Genomic DNA, 14,443 nt, shown 5'->3' with positions numbered 1-14,443 from the left:
TTCCCCTCTCCCTCTCCCACTACATCGGCGCTACGTCACTCATCCTCCCTTCACTTCAGTCCTCCCTCTACTGCCTGTCGACAAATCGCGCGGTGTTTGTGGGGAACGATAGGTTTACGTGGGGTTGTGGTGGTGAGGGGCGAGGGGAAGGCAGCCTCAGCTGCTTCCTGCAGTGCTGACATCATTACCCGTGGCTATTTGTGCAGTTAAACTTCGCGTCTACGGGTAGCCTACCGTTGGCAGCGCTTGCAGACAGATGAATATTAAAGATACAAACGAAGAGGCTGGCTGTGTGAGCTCGCACAGCCAACATGAAAATAAAAGGTTTGTTAATAACACTGAAAGAGGGATTTTACCTGAAATCATACCAATGACTACAGGTGACAGTTTACGTTTTGAATATGGAGGGTTATTATTCTCAACAAAAATAAAATCTACAGGATAACTTCTGAATAATTACTTAACGTAGATATATAGACTTTGTGACAGTGGTAAACATACTCATTCTGTTTTGGATTAAATTTTAAAAGGAACATAAAAGTGGACTGCATTTCGTTGGTAGCCCTAGTTTTCAGTCCATGAGTACAACAAATAATGTTTCATTTGGCAGATAAAGGCTTTTTTGGGCGCTTCATGAGAAAATATCGAGCAAGATTAAATGTAATACCTTCTTTATATCGGGGGCGCCGGCCGCGGTGGTCGTGCGGTTCTGGCGCTGCAGTCCGGAACCGCGGGACTGCTACGGTCGCAGGTTCGAATCCTGCCTCGGGCATGGGTGTGTGTGATGTCCTTATGTTAGTTAGGTTTAAATAGTTCATAAGTTCTAGGGGACTGATAACCTAAGATGTTGAGTTCCATAGTGCTCAGAGCCATTTGAACCTTCTTTATATGTGACGGGCTTCTCTGTTTATCTTTCCTTTGTCCCCTTCGACCATGCTCTATTTAAGTTAACTCAGACGCTGTAAGAGCGTAAAACATTGTGTGCACGTTGCTGCATAGTTCGGCCATCTGTTGGTAAAATTATGAAGTATTACGAAGCTTTATTGTGCGAGTGAGGCGAAGCGAGCGCAGCCGCGGCTCAGTGGCGAACTGGGCAACTTCGCCAGGCTTCCGTACTTCACGAATGAACTACTTCATTTGAACGCTTCACGGCAAAGAGTGAAATGAATGAAGTAGTTCACGGGAATGAACGAGTTCGACCCATCTCTATTTTGAAGCCTAGCCGGGACAGCGATAACCGCACAAGGCAGGAATACACGTCACGTGGTAAGGCGCCAGCTAGAAGCTATCGATAGCGAGAAGGTGAAATTAACCACCACAGATCAAAGCCTTGGCGAGACATTAGTTTAGAATTGACAATCTTCGACAGGTATTTTATCTTCCACTTTTAATGCACCAGGGTAATCACAAAAGTAAGGTCTCTTTTTTTATATATAAGTGCAGAACTCTGTTTGTGTGACAGTTGGCCACACTGTTATGAAGTGCGCTTGCCGCGCTGTGTGTAAACATGCGCACGCCGCGTTGAGGCGCTCAGTCTTGGCTTGGCAGCCGTTGACAATGGAGCTCCCGTTGGATGTTACCGCCAAGTGCGAATTGCGCGCAGTTATTCGGTCTTTGAACGCAAAGGCACTGCACCGATTGAAATCCATCGCCAGTTGACGGAAGTGTATGGTGAGTCGTGCATGGATGTCAAAAATGTTGGTATGTGGTGTAGAAAGTTAGCAGCTGGTCGGACCGAAATTCACGACGAACAAAGGAGCGGTAGACCGTCAATTTCTGAGGAGACAGTGTTGAAGGTTGAGCAAAGCATACGTGAAGATCGGCGTATCACCCTAGATTGTCTCTGCAAGTTGTTTCCTGAGGTTTCCCGAAGCACCGCTCACAGAATTTTAACGGAAACATTGAACTACCGGAAGGTGTGGGCAAGATGAGTGCCACGCACGCTGACTGAGGACCACATGTAGCAACGAGTTGATGCTTCCCGCGCATTTCTTCGCCGTCTTGCAGCCGAACAGGACAACTTTCTGGACTCCATTGTCACGGGTGACGAAACCTGGGCATACCACTTTACACCTGAGGCCAAGCAACAATCACGCCAGTTCATAACTATCTGAACAGCATGGCGGCGAGCTGGTATGACACGGGCATACAAAAACTGCCACAGAGTCTAGAAAAATGCATCAACAGAAATGGTGATTATGTGAAAAAATAGCTAAATTGTGTAGCTGTAAACTGATGTAAACCACTGTAGAAATAAACAACTCTATAGGAGACCTTACTTTTGGGATTACCCTCGTAATAAACTCCATTAATTGTGATTATTTCTTAATTTCGTATCAAACGACTTCCTTATTCATGTTTTCGAGATCAACGATTAATTATGTCACATCAACAGGGCCACATTTATATCCCTAGGCACCACATCCTAACGTATCATTTTACACTACATTTTACAAAGGGCAGGTATATCACCTAAAATAATCATCCTCTGGTGTTGCCGTTCTTCTTATGTTCTATCACCTAACTAGTATAATAGCACATCAATAAGTTCGCTCCATTTCATTATTAATTTTTTTTAATCCTTTAAAAGTTTCGTGTTGAATAAGAATTATTTTATATACACATTATTGTTGAAGGGAAACATTAAGTATGTGCTGGAACTTTTACACAGAAGAGCATAAGAAACTGGTACACGCGCCTAAAATCGTTTCGGGCCCCCGCGAGCACGCAGAAGCGCCGCAACACGACGTGCCATGGACTCTACTGAAGTCTGAAGCAGTGCTGGCGGGAATTTACACGATGAATCCTGCGGGGATGTCCATAAATCCGTAAGAGTAAGAGGCGGTGGAAATCCCTTCCGAAGAAGACGTTGCAAGGCATTCCAGATATGCTCAATAACGGTCAAATCATGGGAGTTTGGTCGGCAGCGGAAGTGTTTAATCTCAGGAGAATGATTCTGGAGCCACCCTGTATCAATTCTGGGCGTGTGGCTTGTGCCATTGCTCTGCTGGAATTCCCAAGTCCGTCGGAATGCACAATGGACATGAATGAATGCAGGTTACCATACAGGATACTTAGGTACGTTTCACCGGTCAGAGTCGTATCTAGACGTATTACGAGTTCCATATCACTCCGGCTGCACACTCTCCACACCCTTAGAGAGCCTCCACCAGCTTGAATAGTCCACTGCTGGCTTGCTGGGCCTATGTCGATACAACTTGAAACGAGGCTTGTCCGACCAGGAACCATGTTTCCAGTCAACAACAGTCCAATGTCAGTCTCGACGGGTCCAGGCGAGGCGTAACGCTTTGTGTGCTGCAGTCGTCGAGCGTGCACGAGAGGGCCTTCGGCTCCGAAAGCCCATATCGATGACGTTTTGACGTTTCGTTGAATGGTTCGCACGCTGACACTTGTTGATGACCCAGCATTGAAATCTGCAGCAATTTGCGAAAGGTTTGCACTCCTGTCACGTTGAACGATTCTCTTTAGTCGTCATTGATCCCGTTCTTGCAGGATCTTTTTCCGGCGGCAGTCGGAGATTCTATGTTTACCGTATTTCTGATATTCACGGTATACTCGTGAAATGGTCGGTCGTATGGGAAAATCCCCACTTCTTCGCTACCTCGTGCGCCGATTACAACACCACGTTCAAACTCATTTAAATCTTGCCATTCCAGCAGCAGTAACCGATCGAAAAACTGACTGCGCCAGGCACTTGTTATCTTATATAGGCGTTGCCGACCACTGCGTCCTATTTGCCTGTTCATATCTCTCTGAATACGCATGCCTATATGAGTTTCTCTGGCACTTCAGTGTGTGAACAAGTGTACACTAATCGTGTTTGGCTCTGAGCACTATGGGACTTAACTGCTGAGGTCATCAGTCCCCTAGAACTTAGAACTACTTAAACCTACCTAACCTAAGGACATCACACACGTCCATGCCCGAGGCAGGATTCGATCCTGCGACCGTAGCGGTCGCGCCGTTCCAGACTGTTAACCGTGTTTGAGACTGACGTGATTATTCGGATATGACTTTAGTCTTAGAAGAATCAGTTACTGTGCGTCTGCAGTAAGTCTGAAATGTCACTCTTTCCAAAGTGTTCTTTGGTACCACACCATATTCAACGCCTACCGGTATTGCTTCTCCCCCCATCGCCTGTATCAAATTGAAAATTCCCTTCGTTATGTTAATTATTGTAATATCTGTGAAACTAAAATCTGTTTGAGAAGACCATACCATCTACGTACTATACAGGGTGGCTATAATTAAACTTTCGCCAGCTGAGAGAGCGCCCATAAAAACCGAGTGATCGCAGTACAAACGAAACTTGGTGGCAACAATTGTAAGGACTAGAGGAAGACAAATAACGAATAAACTGTTGAGAGAAAAACATTTTAATTTCCAAATGAGTGGGTAAAATTTGTTAATTTGATACCATGTTTACGTTACAGGTTACAAATGTTGCCCAATGTGATGACAAACTGGAACAGCACTAGAGATACTATTTCACTATTGTTCGCTGCACTTTTCGAACATTAGACCTTGGAATGTTCAGCTGTTGTGACACAGCTTCTGCAGTGGTTGAAAGTCGCACACTGCGTCTAGTATTCTCAGTCATGGAAACAGTGACTTATTCACCAATTTGTGGCGCATTTGGCCGCCTGCCTCAGCCAGGAGCAGTTCCCAACTCGACAGTTAATTTGAACTTTCCAATCATGTTCTTCAACCCCGGTACGGAAAGAGGACCTATCCGTATACCTTTAATGCGTAAGTACTCGCGAAGAGCTGCAACACTGTTGTTATTGCTTTGATAAAACAGCTGTTCACCTTTTATAGACCCATGTTGACTGTCTGCAACTGTAATGCACACTTACGCTTGTGATTTCAACCCTGTGACGCCGTACCATCCTTCCGCCCATAGTCTGAACATCATTCCTTTGAAGCTGGGCACCAATACGGTAAACAGTTTTTCATATACACTGGCTCAAGTAGGAAAAGTTTGATTATAATCACACTGCACTTCTTTAGTAACTCTACGTTTCGGCGTATGTGCTAGAATTGTCTTGGCGAGTCTTCTAATGCGCAACGGTGGCTGGTCACTAAAGGCGGGCTAAACTGTTAATTACGAGTAATAGGTCACAAAATTCAATCTCCAATCTGATAATGGGTTGCAGAAACCTATTAATTTCTTAATCGATTCCCCGTAGGTCGTGATGTGGACTTAAAGCAATGAACCGGTTCACATTTCATATAATTTTGTCTGTTAATTGGGAAACGTACTGTGCGATGATGCCACTCCAGATGTTTTTTCCAAGTTATGCACAGACTTTCTGGAACATATTAGCCCACAAAAGCACGATGAAAATTTTTTCCGTCCCTTATGGCCAAAGTTACCGACATCTAGCTAGATATACACAATTGAAGGTACAATTTCGACACTTTACTTTCCTAGACTATACCACATTTGCACAATACACGAGTACAGGACAGTAGCCTAGCGCGCGTAACACAGTTGTAGGTGTAAGAGTGTCTTGGCTTCGGCTTGTGAACTATAACGCATTCGACATTTCGCACCTGCTAACTATTATCTACGGAATGTCCGCCCCGATAGCTGAGTGGTCAGCGTGGCGGATTGCCGTCCTACGGGAGAGGGTTCGATTCCCAGCTGGGTCGGGGATTTTCTCCGCCCGGGGCTGGGTTTTGTGTTGTCTTCATCACAATCCGGCGCGCAGGTGGCCCAATGTGGCGTCGAATGTAATAAGACCTGCGCCAAGGCGGCCGGACCTGCCCCGTAAGAGGCCTCACGGTCAATGACGCCAAATGCTCATTTCCATCTAAGGGACGAATTAGTTTGAACCACGAGTAATTCCCTGGCCTGGAGGAGCTGTTACTTTTTTAGACGCGCAAATAACACCGTCCCCGCTCGTAATCAAGGCGCATTATAGGGAACTCTTAGCTTGTCTACTAAAGAAGGCAAGAACAGATTAGCTAAATATCGCTAAAACCTTCTGAGTTCTCAGTGTTAGAATGTTCAGATAGATAAGAAAAATTTTCTCAACTGCATTAGGCTGTGGAGTGGAAGAGGCTGGGTGCACAATTTTTTCCCAGTTGACACAACATTACTACAGAATAAAATTGAACTATAAGCAGAATACACTTACATATAAGAAATGTGCTTTGTATTAATAAATAACAATAATGAAATAAAAATAAAAAGTGCCCAAAGGCTAAATTTGAGGCAACGTAATAAACTTGAAAACAGAGAAGCAAACAACTTCAAAAGGAAATCCGACCGAGGACACTGCGAATTACGTAACCATCCCACATTAAGATGTTACCTACAGCTAAGTCAATATAAATGTGGACAGAGCAGGCGGCCGTTTCCTTCCAACTGTAACCTGGCCTTATCCCCCCCCCCCCCAATCCCCAGGGCCCCCTTTTTCCCCTCTTCCCTCCTTCTCCCAGAGTGGATTTTCCTCCTTCCCCCCCCCCCTCCCCTGAGACCCTGCACCCCATACTTGCCTCTTTCCTTCCCACATCCCTCCCTACCTGGCCCTCTTCAGCGCGCCCCCCGCTCATCTCACCCATCTCTTCTCCTCCCTCCCTTCTTCCAGTCTCCCTCATCTCCTTGCGCCTGGCAGATCCTCTGTTTCGATCATCATCAGTGTGCCACATCAGTGTTGTGTTTAGTGCTGTTTCTCCTGTGCGTCAAGAGGTGTGATTTTAATTGTGTACTGCCTTGAGGTTCGCCGTCAGTGTTTGTTATGTGCTACGCCATCCGTCGATACCTTTTATGCTCCAGTCATACTGTGCCTTGTGTTGTTTTAATTGTCGCAGTGTGTGGCTTTTTGTGTGTGCTCCTTTTAAACAGTTTTAACAGTTTTTTATCTCCATTTTACGGTCACCCCATTTCTTGTGTACTGCCTTCCATGATGTTCCCCCTTTTTTATATCTATATTCACCATATTCTCTCCTTTGTTCTTTTTAAATGTCTTCTCTTGTTTGTTCTATGTCTTTCGGCTGAAGAGCAGCGCATATGCTGCTGCCAGCCCGCCCCGATGGGGAATTGAAATACAATAAAGAAAAACAAAAAGCGGCCTTTTCACAAGGGGAATCTTAGTCGCAGAGCACACAAGCGCAAGGCGCAGGCACGGCCCGTGCACCCCTGCCGCATTAGTGGTCGAGCCTCCAGGAACAACACCGACCGGAAAACTATTGTCGGCTCTCCTTTGTGCAGTCGGCAACGCTGCCTCCGTGTTGTCCTCCCAGTTCGACGGACGCCGCCTTGGCCTGTTGCTCGCTCTGTCTTCTCGCGAAGCCAACATCAGCCAAGTTCTGCTTCGCGCCCCTGAACGTGTGGCATGTTCCGCTGCAACCGGCAGCACTTGCCACAGTTACTTCGGCCTCTACCACGTGGGCATTGCCGACGCTATGTCTGGCGACCTCCGATGTTGCCAGCGCTCTCTGTTTCGCAGCGAGAAAACTGCCTACTCATACAGCGCCAGAGGCAGAGCGGAACATGACCTGTAGTGTGCCGCAATTATGTATCACGGCTCAAGGTGGACTTCAGCAGGAGATCGCAGCATGCAGAACGAAACTTTGATGCGCTACAGCAAAATGGCGTGCCGTAAACAGCCGCAATGTTTGTCTTCCATTGATAACGACCACAAAAGCATGCAGACTTATTAGTGTAACACCTGAACGCACTCTAGTATGTTCCCCATTTAATTCTGAATACTCTTTTAGAGGGAAACCCAAACCCTTGTGTCTTCCTTCTAGTTTGTCTGTTGACTCTTCTTCACTGCCTTGTATTGTACCACGGTTATAGAGCTTGGAAAGTCTTCCTAAAGTGCAGAACCATGTTCCATCTCTTTCTCTCCCACCCCTTTCACTCTCTTTGTGTCTACCTGCCTCTGTTCCTCTGCCTCCCCTTCCCTCCCCTTCTTCACCAATTTTATGTTCTCCTGATTTGTTACTGAACAAGCTATTAGTTCACACTAATCTAACACATTTCCTTTCAGCCATGTTTTAATTTTAATCTGAACAATATATCGTGAATCCCATATTTTTATTTCAAGTAAATTCTTACTACCGTATGCTGCCTTACTTCATCACTCATTTACTTTATTTCACTTCTTTAATTCCCTTTTCTATACAGCGTGATTGGAAACACTCCAAAAAGCTTGTAAGGGTGTTACGGGAGGGTATTGCTGACAAATAACAGAAGGGTCGAGTGCACCCCGCTTGCCGGCAGCGCTCGGCAGACCCAGAAGTAAATTCAAGCACTTGCACGCTCTAAAATACAGTAAGGCACAGCTGCCTGCGCATCCGTGATTTACTACTTATTGAAATGCTCACTGCCAGTTAAAATGTGCGTTTTTCGGAAATGATGAATTGTAGCAAGGTCAGCAAAAGCTACGTTTGTTCGGTTTGAGGAAACCAAACGAAGGATACGTTTGGTGACACCACCTCTGACAGGCTGCTTGAATCTGCAACAGACGACGACCTGATTGAGTAACTGCAGTGCTGCGTAGTTCAAAAACGGCGCAACCTATCGAACTTTTGCTTAAGAATTATTTCTCAGCTCAACGTCTCATGCAACACCCTTATAGCTTTACAGGCTGTTTCTGAGCAAAGCTTTAACTTATTGGTGCGAAATAGGGCTATCTTGATTTTAAATGTACTACATTATTTTGCAAATATAAGTTAGTCATTCCGCCTCTCACAACTAAAGACTCATTATGGATGCAAAATATTGTTGTTATTAACCAGAACTAAATTAGTTTTCATGTTTCCAGATGTTAACTACAGACAAAGTAATCAAGGTCAAAATCTTTCATTATGACATTGAGCGATGTACAAACTAGGAACGGAGGGTGGGGGGGACAGACTGAGCGAGCAGTGTTGTGCTCTTCACCTTCACTTTCATCGGCCAACCTCTCTACGAAGTTTCGTGACACATGTCCTGACATTAGAGTTAACCACAACCTCAGCTACTCAGTAAATTCATATATGTTTCTTCAATATGTGCTTCCGTTTTTTTTTTTTTTTTTTTCAGTTTCGACTACTTCACTGCGTAACAGCACACCTGCTTTAAATGCCAGGGTATGACGACACAGTGCACAACAAAGGGTTATGTATCACTAACATTAAAGAAAGCACATGTTATGAAAGTAAGAGTACATTAGAGGGCTCAGAATAAACACAAAGAGAAAGGTAAAGTACAAAAACTGAAATCTGTGATGTACCTAAATCAAACATTTTAGCAGAGACAGGAAGGTTGTTGTCATAAGTGAATCAGGAGATCGGTATGAGTTGGTCTTCAAGGTGATATATGTCGCGAGTTTCTCAGAGTTGTGTACCAGTTAAGGTCTAATTTAATTCAAAATATGACAAAAACTGAGTGTTTCTTCCTTGAGTTTGGTCATCGAACAGAGCTTTATTCTTATATTTCCAGAACAAATACAAATACATAACATACGAAACTAACAAAGAATCACTCGATTCGACATTCTTCTAAATATCGCGCCCTTTTCCTTTGAATCTCGTTCAGTAACATAGAGAGAGAGAGAGAGAGAGAGAAAGGGAAGCAGAGCAGGTAATGGGCTATTTATCCTGACGAAGATGAAAATAAAATGCAAGTAGTTTTAAACTCAGGCTTAGTATCTAGATAAAGTGTTCCATGATGTAAAATACCTTAGAATAAGGTAATCAGGACCCAAAGGCACATAAGAATGAAGTTCCAGGGCTATTACTGCTGCACATATGCAAAGAACAATGTGAACAACAATAGAAATTTCAGTAAAGACGCACACATCCAGATTAAGGTTGCACTGTAACTAATCACTGTAACTGTTCGACTGCATTTCGAGGACTCAGGGAAACGAACACTTTAAGACGAAAGAGGCTACGGTAGAAGTACGTGTGCAGACAAACAAATGATTACAGTTTCAAATACATTGGATAGCGGAAGAGTTTCACAAACTGAGTAAGTCAAGAACGCGTTGGACCGCCTCTGGTTCTTATGCAAGCAGTTATTCGGCTTGGCACTGATTGATAGAGTCGTTGGGTGTCCTGAATGGAGCTATCGTGCCAAATTCTGTCCAATTGGCGCGTTAGATCGTCAAACTCCCGAACTGCTTGGATGGTCCTGTCCTTAACGCTACTAACTTTTCCAGTTGGGCAGATTTGGCAGGCAGGAAGACAAGCAATAGAAACTTTCGCCGTGTGCGAATGGGCATTATCTTGCTGAAATGTAAGCCCAGGATGGCTAGCCATGAAAGGCAACGAAATTGAACGGTACGTCAATCGATCATTCCTGCTTGGCGGGGCGCATGGCAGGTGACAGCCCTGTTGGAACCCAGTCACTATCCCGGAGGGGGGGGGGGGGGAGCTCTGCAGACACGTCTTTGCTGTTCATCGGAACCTCTGTTCAAAGCGGGACTCATTACTGAAGACAATTCTGTATCACTAAATTCCAGGCTGAATGTACCCCACATCACTGCAAACTGCAGTGTGCAGAGGTCAATGGGAATCCGTGCAACTGGCGCTGTGACCTTACCCTCTTTCTGTGAGCCGCCTATTAATGTTCCTTGTGGTCAGTGAAACACCAGTTTTACTTCAGATCGATGATAATGATAAGTACGGGGCTCAGAGCGACTCTCTGACGATTTCTCGGTCCTCACGTTATTTCGTCTCTCTAAGTCAACTGCTTCCTTTTGCCATTGTGTACGGCCATGGTACACCTAGTCCTATAACAACATCGAATACTGGCATCGCTCCTATACAGATGTCGAGCGATCAGACAACTATTCAAACCGTCTTCTTTGAGCCCAACTACATGATCTCTCGCAAATGCTGACATCTGCTTATATTGTTCACTTGCCTGTCCGCGAGGCTTAGTTATTGTCTAACAGAATACACGGAATGAAATCCGCAAAGTCATTCTGTCCTGGTGTCGACATGTCCTTTTCTACTATCCTTGCTGTGGTGAAATTTCGCTGCAGTGTCACACATTCATCCATCGGCCGCCGAAGTCGATAGTTGTATGAATATCAATTCTTGACCAATATGCATAATTCCTTCGTGATCCTTCGGTTTTTTTTTCCTCCCTTTGTTTCACGGCCTATGATAGAAGAGTCTCGAAGAGACTAAAGTAAAGTAAATAAGATAATATTCACCACGACGTACTCTTTCCAGCTGAGTGAAAGAGACCTGTTAAAAGGAACAGAAAAACTTAGGTTAAAAATTTCATTATGGATACATGAAACTTTTACATAAGTGACGAAAATTAAAGAAGAAATTTGTGTAGCTACAGGTAATAAATATATGTGATGGAATTATTCTATGTCGAAGACAGCGGAGCTAGTGCAGGTGAAAATGACTTATTCAACCAAATAAATCTGCTGTTGTGAATGCTAACAGACAACTAAATTTGGCGTAATTTGTTTTTGGTTTGTTTGACAGTTCTGTCTGGAAGTCGTGGGGACAACGACACAAGGTTGGCAGCAGCTGCATCTAACTGGAGTGTGCCAGAAGAGTTGCTGCTGGAGACCTGTGGTCCACGCTACCATCCGGCAGACACGGTTGCCAACCCCAACCTGGAGCGCCCGCCAGACCACCAGATATACCTTATTTCCGGAATATACCTCGCCATCATGCTCGGTTCCTGTCTTATCGTCGCTTTCGGACTCGACCCTCTATCTAGGTAAGTACGCTCGCGTTCAATACGCGTTGTAGCTGCGTGTGAAGACCGTTTCGCTTGATGTCTACTGATAGACTTTCAGGTCTGCCGGGTGGTTATAATTAAACTTCGCCTGTTTAACACGTTATAACACGGAACCTAATCATTGTATGAGTAACAAACGTGGTAGCATTAATTTCACGGACAGGGGGAAGAGAAAGAATGCAGAATCAGGTCAACTTAAACACTTTTAATGTAATAAAATTATAAACAGCCGACCAGTTGCAATGGATAAAGAAATCTTTACCTAGGTTTCAACAAAATTAATTTTGTCATCTTCAGAAGGTTGCAATTTTACATTAGTATGGACTGATGATCATCGTCATTTTTACAAATATCTGCATAGATCCATTTGTCCAAATATTTTAATTTGGACAAATGGATCTATGCAGATATTTGTAAAAATGACGATGATCATCAGTCCATACTAATGTAAAATTGCAACCTTCTGAAGATGACAAAATTAATTTTGTTGAAACCTAGGTAAAGATTTCTTTATCCATTGCAACTGGTCGGCTGTTTATAATTTTATTACGTGGAACCGTTGCTGTTGTGCAGCTATGTTTAAAACACTTTTAAAACACTTTTAATGTGCTGCTATGGTACATCGTACCATTACATGATGAGCTTCGTCTATCCATTGGATGGTCCAGGGCCAGCCCTCGTCAGCTTCAATCCCTGCGAGAAAGTGGAGAGCGAAGTGAACATACCGGTACGATTACTCCTGCGAAAAGTGCTCAGTATGGCGCCCATCAGTACCCAGAAGAGTGTGAAAGCTCGGGATTGCATTCTGCACGGCAGAAAGAAGCACATCCGTAGGTATGCTGCGCTCCAGATCAACACATGTGTGAATGTTGCCCTTGTAAAGCCAGTCCTTCAGGCAGCCCAACAACCATAAGTCACAGGGAGGGAGATCAGGTGCTCGTGCCGGCCAAGCATTTGGAAACGAACGGTTGATGATTCGTTCGTTTCCAAATGTGTTTCGGAGTAGCAGGTAAGCTTCACGAGCGATGGGCGGTGTGCGCCATCTTGCATGAAAACTGTTGATTTCAATGCGTCTCTCGCCTCTAAAGCGGGTATGACAAGCTGGCGAAGCACGTCGCAGTAACGCTGATCAGCCACCCTGCACGTTTCTGGTCCTTGAGCGCCAACCTGTTCAAAAAAAGAGTGGGACAGTGATCAACGTAGTACTGAAGCCACACCATACGGTGACACTTTCAGCATACAGAGGAACTGCATGCACAGAGACTGGAGATAAGATCCCCACACTCGGCAATTCTGTGTGTTCACCTCACCCGTCAGAGAAGAATGAGCTTCGTCTGTCCATAGGATGGTCCAGGGCAGCCCTCGTCAACTTCAATCCTTGCGAGAAGGTGAGAGCGAAGTCGACACATCGTTGTGCATCCTGAGATGCAAGCTGCTATACGATATGGATCTTTTTCGGATACCATTTTAGAATGGTTCGAAGCACCTGCCGTACAGTGGAGCACGGGATGTTCAACTGTCGTGACAGTATGCGAACTGCATGACGATCGGGCATTGCGTCTGCTATAGCAACAGCGATTTTATCAACTACTTGGTGTGCAAACGGTCGTCGGCCTCTTCCCAGAGCGACGCCCAGTTCTCTAGTTTATTCGAACTTCTTCATCATGATCCGCACAGCAGATGAAGAAAGAAGATCTTTTCGGAAACCTTTCAGCAGGCAATATTCTCGAAGTGCAGCTGCAGCATTACTGTTGTTTTGATAACATAGTTTCGCCAATAATGCCCTGCTCCTTTTCTCCACGCTCATGCAGGCACATCAAGAAGTGCAGTGCAACTGGTCAGGTGTGTGAGACCTCGATGACTGATCACGCCATCTGACACCAGTCTGTCGCGCATGCGCACACTTCAGTACCTCCTCTCCTACTTTTAACAACCTCCTTTGTTACGCACATTGGATGACCGTTAATTGTAATAATTTTTCATGGAGTTAGTTGGCGCTGGAGGGCGGCGCTGTGACGCATGGAAATCATGCACCCCATACTCTGGCCGTCAATACTACCAATTTTTGTACTCGTATGGTGATTAGTTTCCTTGCTATAACGTGTTATGTTTAATTATAACCATCCGGTACTTCGTCTTCATTTCATTGCGGTTTTCATTACTTGACGTGGAAGTAGACTAAGAGAGTTATTTTTTCTGTGACACTTTATGAATTGTTAACGAAGGTTATGAAGCAATTATCATTACTCGTAAATCTTTCCTTTTCACTTTGATAAGTAACTTTTGTAAAGTAGTTAAGTTCATTTCCGTTTTTATTTTGGCAACTTCGACTTCTTTCTGTAAATTTGTACTACATTACTCCACTGGAGGGTATTCTTAATAGCTGTCAATTACTTATCCATCAACTTCTCGACCCATCATACTTGCAAATATCTCAGAACTTACCCAGTAGTCAGAAGCGATAAAACAACAGACTGGTTTTCTCAAGTAACACCATGAAAACATTGTCGTCTTAACAGCTGTATGGTAACTGAAGACCCTATACCGAGTTACCTAGATCTTTGAACCGAAGATTACCCAAGTTGCTCGACATGCGCAAAGTGGGGCACTGGAAAGATGGTTTAAACTTACCAGATACGTATACCACCAATCAATAAATCACCTACTCATCCAAAACACGGTAAAAAGCTGCACAAGGTACATCGTCTTTAC

The 14,443-nt window shown here is 44.5% G+C and overlaps 1 protein-coding gene across 1 annotated transcript in view; it reads left to right on the top strand.

Moving 5' to 3' along the window:
- LOC126176352 (UNC93-like protein) overlaps window positions 1-14,443 on the top strand; it is a 399,900-nt gene that overhangs the window by 145,906 nt on the left and 239,551 nt on the right. The window contains exon 5 of the mRNA XM_049923505.1: window positions 11,470-11,710. Coding sequence (XP_049779462.1) covers window positions 11,470-11,710 — 241 coding nt within the window. The remainder of the gene's footprint in view (window positions 1-11,469; window positions 11,711-14,443) is intronic.

The sequence above is a fragment of the Schistocerca cancellata genome, chromosome 3 (assembly GCF_023864275.1).
Source record: "Schistocerca cancellata isolate TAMUIC-IGC-003103 chromosome 3, iqSchCanc2.1, whole genome shotgun sequence".
Lineage (NCBI taxonomy): Eukaryota > Metazoa > Arthropoda > Insecta > Orthoptera > Acrididae > Schistocerca > Schistocerca cancellata.
Note: the sequence above shows the minus strand (reverse complement) of the source record. Positions and strands in the feature narration are given on the sequence as shown.